The sequence below is a fragment of the Prunus mume genome, linkage group LG3 (assembly GCF_029339155.1).
Source record: "Prunus mume cultivar Tortuosa linkage group LG3, ASM2933915v1, whole genome shotgun sequence".
Lineage (NCBI taxonomy): Eukaryota > Viridiplantae > Streptophyta > Magnoliopsida > Rosales > Rosaceae > Prunus > Prunus mume.
Window position 1 is genome coordinate 16,826,826 of NC_142700.1, and position 15,838 is coordinate 16,842,663.

A 15,838-nucleotide genomic window follows, 5' to 3' on the forward strand; every position below is an offset into this window, starting at 1 on the left:
AGAAGCAGACTCCTAATGAGAGACCCCCGCCCACCTTACCTTCTCAATGGGCCAATCGATTTTTCAGATGCGATAGAAAATTCAACGTGTAACTTTAGTTTGCTTATAGAATACAGATACGGTTCTTAGGAAGTTACTTAGGCTAAGTGCATGTGCAACAAAAACAGAGAATGAACGATGTGGTATATGTACCATCACAAAAGAGGGTACGGCCAGCTATATACACTTCTAACGTGCCACATTGTGCAAAACAAACGAAACAATTATATACCAGCATCGTGCTTCACACGATTGGGAAAAAAAAAAAAAAAACCCTTCAATTTTAATAATCTACTTAAGAGGAACAAATGATAGAAAAACTATCTGGCCTAATGAATCAACCTTTCTATTGAATGGAGAAGGGAAAGTATTGCTGGCCTGCCAGACGCAACTTTCAACCCTTCTGCATTCACAATGTTGGCGAAATTTTCTGCAAAGCAAAGTATAAAATTTCCTAAGATTAGAAGCAGCTGTAATTTAAATACTTAATTTCAGATTCATATTCTTACTTACAAGACGGGGCTTAAAAAAAGTTACCTTTAGTGCTTGTTTAGGACTCAGTTGAAAATAAGCCCTGAAAAAACAGACCTATATCACCTTTGTGAAAATCAAATGCCAACATCTTGTCCACCACATTCTGCATTTAAATTAAGAAAAAAGAAACAAATTAAAGAAAAATTCTACAATTATAGCTGAAGGATATCAACGGAAAATTTAATTCTGGCTTCTCATGAAGTTGTTACTCTATAAATGTCATGTTTCATATCTCAATCTGAGATTTCATTTTGGGATTGAAACCTGGTATTGCTGATCCTGAGCTGATACATTCTCATTGCACAATCGCTCAACGTGTTCATTGTTTCCAAGAGCTTCCAATATAAATGCTGCTCTCTTAATAACTTCCTCTGGGACACCTATGTAAACAATACAAACAGTTCAACTAGAAAACTGAAGCTGCCACCAAGATTCCTTAAGATTTTAGTCCAGGGAAGGAAATACATGTATGTGAACCCAAAGACTCATTTCATTCATCTCTGTGTGTGCATGCACGTTTCTGTGTGTGTGTGCATGCTTGTGTGTGTGACAAGAACTCAAAAAATCTTTTTCTCCCAATTCTGGAAATCAGGAACATGAGTTTTAAGCTCCAAAGAGGTACCAGCAAGTAGCGCACAATGCAGACCTGCAGGATGTAAACAGACTGTGATTCCAAGGCATCCCAAACTTACATAGATGCATATACATACGTTTATATACATATATACAAATGCTAAGACATTTTCCAGTTAGTAATTTAATAAGGCACTTATCATGTTTTAAGCCATTGAATCAAGCATGCGCTTTATTAAAAAGGCTGACCGGTGAGAACCTTAGTATCCCCATCCCCATCCCCATCCCCCCTCTTTCCATATATATGCACGTATTCACTCACCATAGCTTAGAAGGGCATGCCCAGGAACTAGCCTGCAAGAAATAAAAAGTAAAATTTTAATATCAAAGTTTCATCAACAGCAGTGAGAAAATTGAACATATGCATGAGGCTGGAAACAGAGAGGTTCCTACTGACTGTAACACTTCATAAAGCCATATCTGATTATTTGAGGCTAAGACATGGTTAAACTTTTTTGACCAAAAAATTATAATTGCCTACTGGGCCTGTAATTGAAGCAACTAGAATCATCCACTGATGCACATTATCTCACACAAGGAAACAAGTTGTCAAGATTTTGATCTATGCCTAGGGGTAAGAGGACACGGAAGTTCACAGTTATGTAGAGTAAATGTGCTAACAGATAAGGCATAAACCTGCCACAGAATGGCATCTTATTCATTCCTGACAAAGTGGCACATTTCCTTTGCAGGACTACAATGTATAAAGGCAATGAAAGTTTACCTATACAGAAATACAATATCCTCGATATCTGTAGAATTGTCAGGTCTCAGCACACTCATGGTGTAAAATTCGATCTTCTTGGACTATAATAAGAACAAAAGAATAATACCCATCAGTCACACAATTCAAGCATGGAAGTAGGGATTACTTGTATAGCAAGTCCACAAGATTGCTTACTTTAGGTAAACAACTCTCACTGAATAGCTCAGTCAAATGAGTGCACACCAGAACCTACAGAAGAATATTGCAAAACACATAGAAAATAACCTTCAATTGTCATAGGGACCGGGTGCCCACTTAATGTAAGAAATGTGTTGAAAAAACTAATTTGGAAGAACTAAATAGTACTGATAATGAAATTCTCATGGCGGGAAGAGAGAGCCTGAAACCTTTGGAGGGTCGTCATGTGAGACCAAGTAGTTTATGGTTCCACCAAGCAGACCGACGCCATCTGAAAGAATATCGAGAACATTTAGGTGATACAGCAACTGCTAAACTCATATCAATATTATAGATTTTGTTTTGTTTTGTTTTGTTTTGTTTTGTTTGAGAGGAAGCATGAAAAACTAACCTTCTGTAAGAGTGCCTTTACCAAATTCATCCAATAGGCACAAAGACCTTGAAGTTGCCTGCCTGTTAATTTATGAACACATACAAGTCAAATGGAATATATTTTTTTAATACAGTGATTGGTGCAGCATCATTAGTTCTGAGAAATAATAAATACTTTGAAGCCATATAATCATTAAGCAGGTTCAGAGACTGGATATTACCAGAAAGTAGACAACTAATAATTACTAGTTATCATAGCTAAATAATTGTCTGAGTCACTTGGTATTGAACAATATAAACTCATGTCCTTATTAATACAATCTACTGAAATCGTATGATTCATATTAGTTACGAACTAAGTAGTATTCTCAAACAGAGCAATTGATTTTCCCATGTTCTCTTGCAGTAATGTTTAGTATGCATTAAAGAAATGCTTTTACACATGCCAATAAGATAATCTTATTCTGGAGCACTATGAATTATGCCTCAAGTACTAAAAAGAAGCAAATTTAGGCTTATCACATACATAAAAAGAGTTAAAAACAACATGCTTCCAGAGAAATAAATGCTAAAAACTAAATCGGTAAAATTAGCACAGTGAGAATTTGAAGAGTGTAGTTTGAATATACCTTAGCATCATCCCTACTTGATGCAGATCAATCATAAATGTTGACTTTTCGGCATTCATGAGCTTGCTTCCCATTGCGCAGAATATTCTGTAAACATTAATAAAAATTATGGTCGTTATAATTACAACCAATTTCATACAAGCATAACATTGAATGTGAGAAAGATGTTGGTAATATTTAGATCAAACCTATCCGTCAAACCAATAGTTGCAGCATCTGCTGGTACAAAACTTCCAATGTGGGACAGGAAAACAATTAAAGCTACCTGGAAAACAAATTTTTCAATATGTATAGATCCACAATGAATTTCTACAGTAGAGGCATAATTAATGGCCAGCTATGTGAAAGAGACACCAAACAAAATCAGCAAAACGGTGACCTTAGAATAACTTTAAGTTCAATACAAACATCAATAACCCTCCCTTCCCTAGAACCAATAGAACAATTACTGACCTGCTTTATGTAGATGCTTTTCCCTGAATAGTTAGGACCAGTGATTATATTAATTCTTCCTGAAACGAAAGAACCATTAGAAATTATATTCAGTATGCAAAGACGGGATTTTTCATTTTCCTGAACTGAGTCAACTATAATTTAGTATTTCCACAATTAAATGTACAATCCATTACCCTCATTTTGAATCATTGTATCATTGGGAACAAAGGTGTCTACAGTCATTTCCTGCAAAACATGTCTGATAATTCAAAGAACTCTTGTTACTACCCCTAAGTAAATAATAACCTCTAGAAGTATTGCCAATAAATTAATGCAAATAAACTATACGTTTATCACCTTCCATTTTGTATATCCATCAAGCAATCCATAGTCAAAGTAGGCCTTACATAATTGTTTTGACGAGAAACCAGTGCCAATGACAAAAAGCTAAATGTCCACATGAAGATATATATTGCTTAGTAAGAATAATATACTTACAGGAAAGAAAATATATAGAGACTTATCAAAGAATGAGATGAGGGAAGGAAGGGAGCCAGGGCCAAAGCACTGATATTAAAAATGACTCTCACCAATCAAGTTCAGCAGCAAAATTTACAGCCTTAAGTAGGTGTTCTGAAAATAGAAGTATATGTGACACCAAATCTCGAGTAATCACCCTCTCCATATCTGTATCAATAAATTTTATTAATGAAAACATTTGTAGAAAAAGAAAACTTAAAGTTAGATCGGAATGAAACTCTGAATGTCTCATTTATTAAAAATTATTCACTTAAGTTTTTGGGCTTAGCTCTCACTAGGCTGCCACGACACACTAGTCATGGTTAAATTATATGCATACCTAGTATTTTATGATAGATATCTCCCAGTAAATTGTCCAACTCTCGTGTCTTTGCTGTATGATAAAAGAACCTTTTCATTTCTCCTTCTGCATCAGAGAACTAAGTTTGATAGCTATATTTTCTTATGCAAATGCATACCAGTTACAAGATACTCAACTGAATTTCAACTTACAGCAAATTCAAAATCTTGAACTTTCTCCAGAGTTGCTTCATCAAGTTTTTCTTCAAAAATGCACATCAAGTATCCTACAACTCAACAGTAAAGAAAAGGCATGGTGGAGATGTATCTAGATTAAAACAATAAGGTCCTTTAAATTTCAGCATGTACTGATTATCTGATAAATAAGAGGGATCTTTCTGAGGAACATCTAAATACAATTCATATCACCCAACAAAATTTCATTTAAGATCCTAGAGGATTAAAACCAACCTATCTGATGTATATAAACAATACAAGGAACAAAATTTTCTTTGTACAGCTGAGGCAGTCTTCCAAGTTCCATCTGTGACACCTGCGAGGCAATTTTACAATCAAAAGAAACTTGGTAAATCAGACTTCAATCTACTTTCTAATTAGACGTATAATGAATTGTATAACAGTTACCTCTTCCAGAAATTCAGGCAATTCCTCATATATTTGCCTTAGCTCATCTAACTATACAAGAAGATGAGGGAACCATTTGTCAATTTAACATTAGAAATAACTTAAATTCAGACAACAGGCAGCTGTACAGATCTATCAAGACGCATAAAAGTCACAAAATAAATTATACCATCTCAATATTGAACTAACAGAAACACCACACCACACTAGCCTCATAAACAAAATGTATAAAAGAAAATTATAAACAACAAGAACAACAATGATGAGATGATGTACAAGGCAAATATGCATTCTGATTCGACAATTAAGAATGGGAATTTGGGACTTATGCCAAACCTCATCACAGAAATCATCTTTTACAATCGTCTCATATCCCTTCTCCTTACTTCTACTTACATCTAGAACACCAATTACCTGCAGAAGACACTGGCGATATTATGATAGGAACGCATTGAAGGGAAACAATTTAGAAGATTGACAAAAGAAGAAATAAACACTGGTTATATTGACTTGATGCATATCTAAACAAAGAAAAAATTCTTCATTCTCCAATCATAAAGATCTCAATGCAGATAAACCCAGGCATAAGAGGAGATTAAAATCAATTCCATAACACCCATAGGCTACACCAGAAATTATACACATCCTCACCAACCCATGATGCAAAAGATTGGTGGAGAACTGAATAAAACGCTCAGAGACCAGTCCCAATTTATAAGGGAAGAGTCAAATGAATTTATCTCTGGAGTTGTTTTACCATGTTAGTGTGGACTGTAGAGTTTATTGACATGGTTTCATTCTATTAAACAGCAATCTCTTCCTCTTATGGGATTAACACTTAACAAATTTCTGTTTGTTATTGCAAGCACAGGCTGTAAAAAGTTGAAGGCTACTTCATAAACTAACCAATTCATATACATAAGCCAGTTCAGTTGTAATGCATGAAGCAGCCTGCATAAATTCAGACAACAGACCAAGAAACACATTAGTATATAAGAATAACAGAAGGAGAAGGTACAACTAACAGAAAATGCATCAAAAGAAGTGTTTTCATACCTTCTCAACAATGTCCAAATTCAAGTACTTTGCGTGCTCCTGAAGACTCTCAGAAACACCTACTTCAAATATCTTGTTCACATGCAAGAGTGAACAAACACTCTAAAAGAAAACAATATAAAAAATAATGAATCAAACGAGGAAAGCTTTCACTGACAATTGTGTAAAGTCAACGAAAAATGACAATAGTATCATCACTCTTTATGAAGATTCTGCTGGGACTCAACTAAAATTTTTTATATAAGAGACAAATTTATACAAGTAGGTGGGACAAGCACCCTAAAGCAAACAAAACAAATTACATTGAATTTACCCCAATCTTCCCCACCCACCGCCAAACAAAAATTGAGATACAAAGACACAGAAAAAGACACCTAAAGATTAGCTGCGAATCTAATTCTAAAAGTAATGTACGAGATTTATCTTCCTACAAAGGCAATGCAGGTTGTACTGTAGCTGTTAATTTGAAAAAAATCATCCCAGCAAAGGCAAAACAAGGATTTCTGCTCTATCACCTTACAAGTCCGTTAATAATGGAGAAGGAGCTTATGATTCTACACATGGTCTCAGAATCCAGGTAATATGATAGTTAAAGTTGACATGATATTATGGCAAGTTCCCTGAACAAAAATGCGTAACTCATTTTATTCTTCATAAAGATCTTCGTACTTGTCCAGCTAGGAGTCAGACATGATTGGTTGCAGCTGTTGCACACACAAGTGCCAAGAAGGAAACTAATCAACAAAGAGAATTATGGTATATAAAAGTGACCATGACATTAATGTTTGTACATATTTTAAGTTTTAACTAGGTTCTACGTACAATCACACATCCAGAGGTAAAAATGAATCAAAGTAACATCAATAAAGGACACCATCCACTAAATGAATGACAGACATTTAGTAATCAGGAAACAGGGTTAAAGCATAGCACATAGAAAAGAACCTACCTTCAAAAAAGCTGTCCAATCGCCACTGGTGCATATTGAGCTCGGGGAGTTAAATTTCTTCAACAAACAAAAGAAAAGATTCAAAATCTTAAAAAATGAATACAATAAGTGCAAAACAGATCGCCGTGATCTACAGTCACTCTTAGTAGAAGGATAACAAAGAGAGCAGATCAAATTATCATTAAGCTGTCAATATTTGTATAAAGCCCAAATACTATGTTTAGAAACAAGTCAGTAATAAACTAATTGAGCGAAAAAAGAACAACTAATATACTTTAGTTGTCCATGAAAAAGCTCTAATTTCAACAACAGACTCCAGTTGTAGCTACAGAATCTACAGACCATAAACTTTACTTTTGGAAAAGAAAGCCCTACAGAATGAGACAGAAGGAAAAGAAGGAAGAATAGAGAATGCTACCTTGAGTATGTGAGGAATGTCCTTCACAGATTTCAGGGTTCCACGTAAAGAATTTATCAGTTCTTCAGAAGAAAGAAAGAATGATATCTTAATTGTCAAAGAAAATAGCTTTGACAATGACCAAGTAGATCTAAAATCTCATGATTTTAAGAAGTCAATTCTATATTTTCAAATAAGTTCATTCAAACGCTGTGAGGTAATATTTATTCTTAATGTATTGATCTCAGTTTGCAAAACGGTAACTAAGACAATTCAAGATAGCATAAATCTTCTTTGGATAACTGATACAAGTCATATTTTAGTAGTACATATGTAGTTTAACAAGCAAGGATACGGCATTGAGACGACTGTTCAAAGTTTCAAGGTCAAGTATTGGCCTTAAGAACCAGCTTCTAGTATGAGAAAAATACCATTCGTCAAAGAGCCTATTGGTTAGAGTTAAAATCCAAAGCAGTGGCATCACAAAGTTATCTACCAGAATATTACCTCAAGAGACGTCTCCCCATGGGCGTTACACACTGAATTTAAGTACGAGTAAATTAGCTTGATATAAAGCTGAGCAAACCAAAAGAGCAAGATTTGAAAAATCTACTGACCTTATTCATCATGCCAAATACAGAGAACCTGCCATTAAAACATATCAGAACACTTTTCAAGGAAAATTATTTGGCAAAAAATTAAGAATTTACCCTTCTTTTGCTCTACCAATGCCCATATGGCTTGGATGCTTATCTGTTTGGAATATCTGCAATGCCTCATGAGCTGCTGCATCAAGTTTAAGGAAATTGTTTCTATTTTGGTTGTGAAGGGAGTACATTTTGTCTTGATAACCTTCCTGAATTATTAACCCCCATCCCCCACCCCCCAAAAAAATCTAAATGTTGAAGACAGCACAAAAAGATACAGTGAAACTTCTATAACAGAATCGATTGCAATTGATGCATTCCCGCTTTCCATTTGTTCAAGTGTATCTACCACCCTTTCATTCTCTAATATGGCAAGAAGACCTCCACTGGTACGAACTTGGATATCACTTCCCATGTCCATCATAGAACTCAACTACAGTTGACATACAAAAAAGGAAAGTTATTGGCAATAACAGGATAAAGACATTCATTGTTCTTCAAAAAACAAAAGGAAGAGGGATATTCACAGAACACAAAAAATTCATGTCATTAATCACATAATGAGATCAGTTTGAAGACAGAAATGCAACACACACAGAGCATATCCATGATTTATGAGGCATGAATAAACAAGTTGTAATATCCAGGGTTAATAATACCAATTGGGCGACTTACATAACAAATTCTCTCCTTGATGTTTAACCCATCATCCATTCCTGTGACTCGAAGGTATATCAGTCTGTAAATTTCAGAAACAGAAATAACAATAATGGTGATGATGACGAATAGTGACAATGGTAATAACTAATAAGAATGAAAATACTGCCTTACAATAATAATAATAATAACAATAATAACAACAACAATAGAGAGAGAGAGAGAGAGAGAGAGAGAGAGAGAGAGAGAGAGAGAATCAAATCAAAGAATAATAAGAGGCAATCTATCAAATTGATCACATACAATACTTTGCATGACACCACCAATAAGACTTATGATTGTAGCTTTATCAAAAACTTTCCCTAACAGGGAGAAAAGAGATGATGATATATGTCGGATACATGAGAGAACGGAGATGATGATCTACAATTTGATGGGAAGACATAAACAGAATGGCAAAGAGGGTTTCCCATCCAACAGTTGAGCACGTATTAAGTTTTAAATTTAGAATTTTGCAAGTGCAAACGTGTGAAGAAATTGCAACAACCTACTTACGAAACAATTGTTTCTTATCTGAACCTATCTGCAAAGCCTAAGCATCAGAGTGTAAATTTAAGGAGGCTCATCAAACATAACCTAAGAATAACAGGTACATAGAATACCGTAGTTAATTAACGATCTTTGAAACCTTCATTATACACTCATGAAAAATAATTCATTCAACCCACTATATTCAGCCAAGTTTACAAAAATCCAATTATTTTAACAAAATCATCAGAGTTATACCTGTGCCATGCTTGCTCATAGCTAAATATGGAACTTTTCACAAGCTTCACTGTAAAGGCCTCAGTCATTCCATCTGCAATACTTTAAAAAGTAAACAACTGCTCCCATGCTGAAATTCAGAACCTACCATTTGATAGCAACATACCACTTCGTTGTAAAGCAGACAAGAAGGATTCTTCACTTTTAGTGCTTGTGTAAATGATCAGGGGCCTAGCTTGATATTTTACTGCATACAGAAACAGATAAGCAAATTAAGATCTGCTCACTAAACAGTAACAGAAATATAATTGATGGTATCAGACACAAGGAGAGTGCAAGAGATAACTTGAGTGAGAAGAAAACGAATTATATATCAGCATCGGGAAGTACTGTACCAAAACAACAGAGTACAGGAAATAGGCTCCCTAAAGAGACATGAAACTCATACCCAAATCAATTAGGGGGAAGTCCGTGCTGCCATCTTCCCAAACTTCCAGCACGTGAAGTTGGCGAATACTGGAGTCGTAATAAGAAACTCCAACTCTGGAATGAAAGAGTTGCAAAGTCATCAATTTCGGATGCATTCTACTGTTTGATTAAGAATAAAGGTAAAGACTAATGCACTTTATACTATATACCATGACTAACGACATTAGCAATAGCAACGATGTGCTGTATATATGGATTGATAAATAACTAAGATTACTCACCTATGACCGTGTTGAATGCATGCCATGTACACCTGCATTTAAATGCCAAAACAACAAGAAAAACAAAAATCAATTCACTGGATGAACAACAAAAGTATAAATTTCTTCAATTACAAAAATGGAATTAGAAGTAATAAACATTGGTATATTTCTTTTTTTATGTTGATCAACACTGCTGGTCAAGCTTGCATAGCTATTACTAGATAGACAGTAATCAATGCAAAAACCGGTACGCTACAATTTCTCCATGCAACACCGCTTAGTTTATTTTGCAAATGAAAACTAGATAAGTATCTGTAACAAATTATTTTAAAAAAATTCAAAAATAGGTAAATAATTCGGATTTTCTCAATTTTCTCGGTAGCCAAACAAATGGAGCTCAAATGTTTGAGCCTTACAATCATAACTCAAATTAAACCTAACAGAACAAATTCTTTCGGTTTGCTTCAACTGAATAGCGTTTCCAGTAATATTCTTCTTTTCTTGAATACGAAATCAACAGAAATGCAAAATCAATCAAATAGCATTTTCTCGGCAACCAAACGGAAGGTGAGAAAAGAAATATGCGAGGAACAGTAATCGAAAATGGACCTGAGGTAGAGCTTCGGTTTCGTCCATTTCCTCCATGTCTTCCATTTTCGAATCGAACGGCGTACACAGTCCACAGAATGACAGAGAGAGCGAGTACGAGCTAGTGAGCGATCTCAGTCGGACTCGGACAGTCACCAAACAGTTAAGAGCGGGAGAAGTAGCGTGACTCATTTATTTACGCATCCATGGATGGGGAATCACTGAGCGACACGTGTCAGCTGTGTGACAGCATGCGGCCCAGCAAAACAGTCCCGTGGGCCCCACAAATATATCCGAAGAAAGTAGGAGTTCTACTTGGACCTAACCCAAACCAATTTCGAAGCCCACAAGCCCAAACATCCGATGGGCATATTCGTCATTTCCACGTCCTTACGAATGAAGGGGGCTAGGGTTTCACCTTCCAGGCCTATAAATACATCTCTAAACGCCCAATTCGAAAACAGTCCCACACGCTTCCTCCTCGTCTTTTCTTTTCGTAGGCTATGGTTCTATTTTTCTCATGGAAGATGTTTTTGTAGGGTTTTGGTTTCTTTTTAGATCTTCTTCTTCTTTTGAAGCTTTTTCTTTTTCGTTTGTGAAATTCAGAAGCCAATTTGCAGAGCAAAGGCGCTAAAACTTGAAAGAATAGCGCAATTTGCATTGAAGGTTGGCGATAACGAAAAGCGATTCTCCGTGCCTGTCAAATATTTGATATTGACTTTGGCCTCGAACAAGTCGCTACATTCGATTCACCCTCTTTCCTTTTATTTTCTGAAATTATTATGCACCTGCTTTTTTTTTTAAATTGCAATCGCGCGGGTTTTCAATCTGGTTTTTTTTTCTGATTATAAAAAAAACTGTTATTAGTTTTTTTTAATGAGCAATTTTAAATGACTCTCCGGTTGTGCAAATTTACCAAACAATAGTTAGGCCCGGAATCTCTGCGTGGATTTTCTCTGACGGGATATGCTTGAATTTTATTTTCACATGTCACCTAATTTATAAACCTTCTAGTCCTTGGATGTGATGTCAACTGTGTTTTCAAAATCAGGTGGAGTGCTGACAATGGAAGGAAGACATTTGACAATAACAAAGCAAAACCTAGAAATTTGAAAATCAACGTCATTTGATTTTGACGCTGTTTGAATTTAAGTATGTATAATGTGATAAAGTTAGGGCATTTTGGTTTGGCAAACAATTCGTGAATTGATTGACGAAAAATAACGAGATTTACTATTATACCTAATATGGGAGTTCAAATTTTTAAAAAAAAATCCATTTCAAAAATATATTTGAAGCTTATTTAAGACATAACAAAAAGGTTTTTAATTTTTTTTAAATTACAACATTGTCATTGATACCTTAAATAGGTATATGACTAAATATCTCAAGTAGTAATAATAATAATTCATCAATTATACCTGAAGTTAGACCCAAAAGGAGGAAACAGAATTTCATACCTTGATTAATGGCAGCAATTTTTGGAGAAAAAAGGGGAAGACACAAAAAGGGGTATTGGAATCATTCTAATTAATAAAAAATTATAAGAGTTTCATGCTAAAATAATCTGTAATTAAACACTCTCAAAGTTAGGAATCGGATGAACGAACGAAGAGAATAATTGATTTGATTCCAATTTCATACTTCCAAATTCTTATGTTCCTGATTAATGACTCATTCCATTGCTAATTCTGAAGTTCTAGTCTATATGATCAGAAGAAGCACTTGGGCAGTTTGGCTTGAAACTTTTTTCCTGCTATTTGAATCATGTTGGAACAGACATTACTGAATTTTTGCAAACTACCCAACATAACCTTACTTCCTTCTACAATTTCCACAAAATGCCCTCTTTTCTATTTTCTATTCCACCAGCTGTAATTCTTTCATTTATTTTCACCGTCCAATAGCTTGGCAATGTTAGATTGATTGCGTAAAGGTCCAATATTTGTTTTTAGAGGAAAAAAAAGTCCAATATTTGTTCTATTAAAAATTTAAAATTATGGAAATTTTCAAGTGCAGTCAAAATAGTTTTTCACACAATATTTATTTTATGATTAAAATAATTTTTAGGGTGTGATGGTTATTTAACACAAGAATTACATAAGTGAAAGTAAAATTGCTTTTTTTTTTTATACCAAACAATTGAATAGAAAAGTCATTTCAATATAATGTCCCTTTTAGTCATTATATACAACTCACAACACTTTTACACAAACATTTACTAAACAATGAGAAACTGATTATTATACCAAAATCACTTTTAACAAAAGGATTACTAAACGCCAAACTGCTTTTTATAACAGCTGATTTTTATCATAGCAAATCTTACAGTAATTATTTTCACAACACGGTAATGCCAAATTAGGCCGCCTCTTTGAATTTTGTGTGTTTCTTCTTTGGGATACAAGTGATATCGGGGGAGGGGAAAATAAAACATATAACTTTGGGTGCACTACATGGATAAACGCTTTTAACCACTTAGCTATGCCTTAATTATGAAATAAAATGTATTTGGTTTTTTTCATTAGGTTATATTCTTTTTTTTCTTTGACAAACATAAAATACCATGTATTTGAAATTACTAAATGCACTTTAATACTGTGCATGGTCGGTCTTGAGATTTTAAGGGCCTTGTACGAAACTTAAACTCGGGTCTCACATAAACTAACACAAACTTACACAATTAAGAAATGTCATACAACAAAATTTTTTTTTTTTTTAAAGGAAAAATCATCATCAATTATCATGAAAATCACAAATAAAATCATCTTTCATTATATAACTAATCAACATGATAATGAAGTAAATCATTTAGTATATATAGATTGAAATTTAGATACATACTTGAATTTGATTTGAGATTTAAATTTGACTATTTGATTTTGAGTGACATTTTTTTTAAAAAAATATTTACTATTGAAATGCTTTAAATTTAAAAAAAATTATCAAAGGATGGAAAAAGAGAGCCAAAGAGATATTGTTGATGATGATTACTTACAAAAAATAACATGTTTGGCTTTATTATTATTATTATTATTAATTGTTGGTTAAAAAAAAAAACTAAAACTACGATGTAACACAAGCAAATTTTGAAGCCACACCCTGAGAAGAAGTTGAAGCCCCGCAAAACCAACACAACTAGAAACGTTTTTGTGTCAACAATTTGCGCATTCATTATGTATACAACAATTAAAATATTAATATATATATATATACACACATTAAAAAAAAAAAATCGGAGGCCTTCAAAAATTTGTGGTCCTGTGCAGTGGCACCACTTACACACCTACATGGCCGCCCTTGCTAATGTGTCATGGGGGTTCGAACTTGAGACTACAAGTACATAAGTAAATGTCTTTTTCCACTAGACTAGACTCCATTGGCAATCTCATTTTTAAATAAGGGCATTTGTAACTAAAGTGGTGCACATCACTCACTCTTCACGCCTATGATTTCATGTCACATCCTGGATCGGCTTCGTCGTAGCACGATATTGTCCTCTTTGAGCCCCCTATCTACCATCATGGTTTTGTTTCTTGGAACTCAAGAGCAACTTTCTAGTGGGTCACCCATTCTGGGATTGCTCTAGCCCCAACTCGCTTAACTTCGAAATTCCCATAACTTTGAAGCCAGTGAGCTCCCAAATGGCCTCATGCTAGATGGAGGTAGACATGTACATATAAGACACATCACCCCATCTTTGTTGGTTGATGTGGAATGTTACAATTCACCCCCTTAAAGGCCCGACATCCTCATCGGCACACTCCCACCACACGGCAGAGTAACTGTGATACCAAATTCGAAGAAAATGGTTTCCGAAATCACCCGAACGAGCTTCGTGAAGTTATGGGTAAAATCGGTCGATTTTTCGTAATTTCTGTTGAATAATGGCGGTTCCAGCATTGGTGAAAGGTCTAGAAAGGAATAGGAAAGTGAGCTTGACGTTTTGGTACTAATATAATAGAATTTGGTGGCCGGTGGAGGAGATGGCGAAGGAAAGATGATGCGGATGAATAGTAACCATGGGGGGGCTGTGTTTGCTTGCAGGGAGAGAGAGAGAGAGATTCTGATTTTTTTTTTTTTAAACTGACTTCACAAAAATTATGATTGTGACACTGAACTTCTTTTGATAGTAACTTCTTCGTTATAACTCCGATTTGAGCCCACTACATGTCTACGGACTCATCTCGACGTGCTCTACACAACGATATAATTAAAATTCCCAAATTTATTCTCGAACAAAAATTCAACTTTTAACCGAATAAAATTTTTACAAATTTATAAATAAACCCAATCCTAGACATGTATTTATAAAAAAACCCAAGCACTATTTAAACATAGAAACACACCCAAAATCAACCCCAAAGTCAACTTTTTGGGTGTGTTTATACATGGGTTTTGAGTGTGTATAATGATGAGTTTTGGGTGTGTTTATATGTTTAAATAGTGCTTGGGTTTTTTTATAATTTCAACCCCCATTTTGGGTGTTTTAGTGAAACTCCCTAAAATTTTTCCGGGGTAAAATTGTCTTTTACTTGAATAAATTAATAATTAAATATTAATTTAAGATCGGGTTGTTACAATCTACCCCCTATAAAAATTTCGTCCTCGAAATTTCATAACTGCCTTGATACTTTCTGAATTGCTCTTCGACCCCTTAACCTTCGTAAAATTACATGACAACCCTACCTCTTTGAATTCCTCTGCCATTGCTCAGTTTCTTCCTATTAATTTTTACCAAATTGGACTAGCATGGAATCAAGGTTCACAACGATTCGAGGGCTTAGGTCCATCATTCGCAAATCTAGAGAAAGAACTTGAGCAAGATTCTATTCACTCTCTGTAGCCTATAATAAAAAATGGGGAACCTCTCTAGATCCATCATATGCGTATCTATATGTATAAATATTAAATATAGACATGTACTTAAGATATTTAACTAATTTATTATTCACGTCAAAATCCGATTACATAGTAACTCATAAACATTAAATCATCCAATAACACTTAGTCAGATACTTTTATAATAATCATAATATTAATAATAATATGTAAATAAATAAATAAGTCAATAACT

General features: G+C 34.5%; 1 protein-coding gene and 1 non-coding gene across 4 annotated transcripts; one reads left to right on the forward strand and one right to left on the reverse strand.

Moving 5' to 3' along the window:
* Positions 1-153: 153 nt before the first annotated feature.
* MSH5 (MUTS-homolog 5) lies at positions 154-11,797 on the reverse strand. Of its 3 annotated transcripts, none has more exons than XM_089049164.1 (35): positions 10,783-11,796; positions 10,192-10,223; positions 9,930-10,024; positions 9,648-9,728; positions 9,503-9,575; positions 8,735-8,798; positions 8,338-8,492; positions 8,123-8,224; positions 8,030-8,057; positions 7,920-7,951; positions 7,768-7,822; positions 7,434-7,520; positions 7,016-7,072; positions 6,067-6,168; positions 5,917-5,961; positions 5,347-5,424; positions 5,011-5,061; positions 4,837-4,918; positions 4,579-4,652; positions 4,406-4,505; positions 4,137-4,233; positions 3,904-3,993; positions 3,741-3,805; positions 3,565-3,623; positions 3,300-3,376; positions 3,112-3,198; positions 2,502-2,563; positions 2,320-2,381; positions 2,108-2,161; positions 1,931-2,013; positions 1,469-1,500; positions 1,196-1,219; positions 838-953; positions 577-676; positions 154-469 (listed from the first exon to the last, which is right to left on the reverse strand). In XM_089049164.1, exons 1-34 carry the CDS (start codon positions 10,951-10,953, stop codon positions 590-592), a joined length of 2,559 nt encoding a protein of 852 aa, XP_088905290.1. In that variant the 5' UTR covers positions 10,954-11,796; the 3' UTR covers positions 154-469; positions 577-589. The 3 variants fall into 3 exon arrangements, with proteins under 3 accessions (XP_088905290.1, XP_088905289.1, XP_088905291.1); XM_089049163.1 differs by having other exon boundaries at positions 7,768-7,825; XM_089049165.1 differs by lacking the exon at positions 5,347-5,424 and having other exon boundaries at positions 7,768-7,825; positions 10,783-11,797.
* LOC148918913 (small nucleolar RNA snoR86) lies at positions 11,381-11,506 on the forward strand. Its single transcript, XR_016125719.1, has one exon. It is a non-coding gene; the product is annotated as a small nucleolar RNA snoR86 (small nucleolar RNA).
* Positions 11,798-15,838: the final 4,041 nt, after the last annotated feature.

Bases quoted from the DNA above. Each gene is read 5' to 3' on its own strand.
- MSH5 (XM_089049163.1), bottom strand. From the start codon at position 10,953: ATGAGTCACGCTACTTCTCCCGCTCTTAACTGTTTGGTGACTGTCCGA. The intron at 3,624-3,740 runs GTAATGGATTGT...CTTTCGTTTCAG, and splicing joins TACAATGATTCAAAATGAGG to GAAGAATTAATATAATCACT. The intron at 954-1,195 runs GTACCTCTTTGG...TTGTTTACATAG, and splicing joins GCATTGTGCGCTACTTGCTG to GTGTCCCAGAGGAAGTTATT.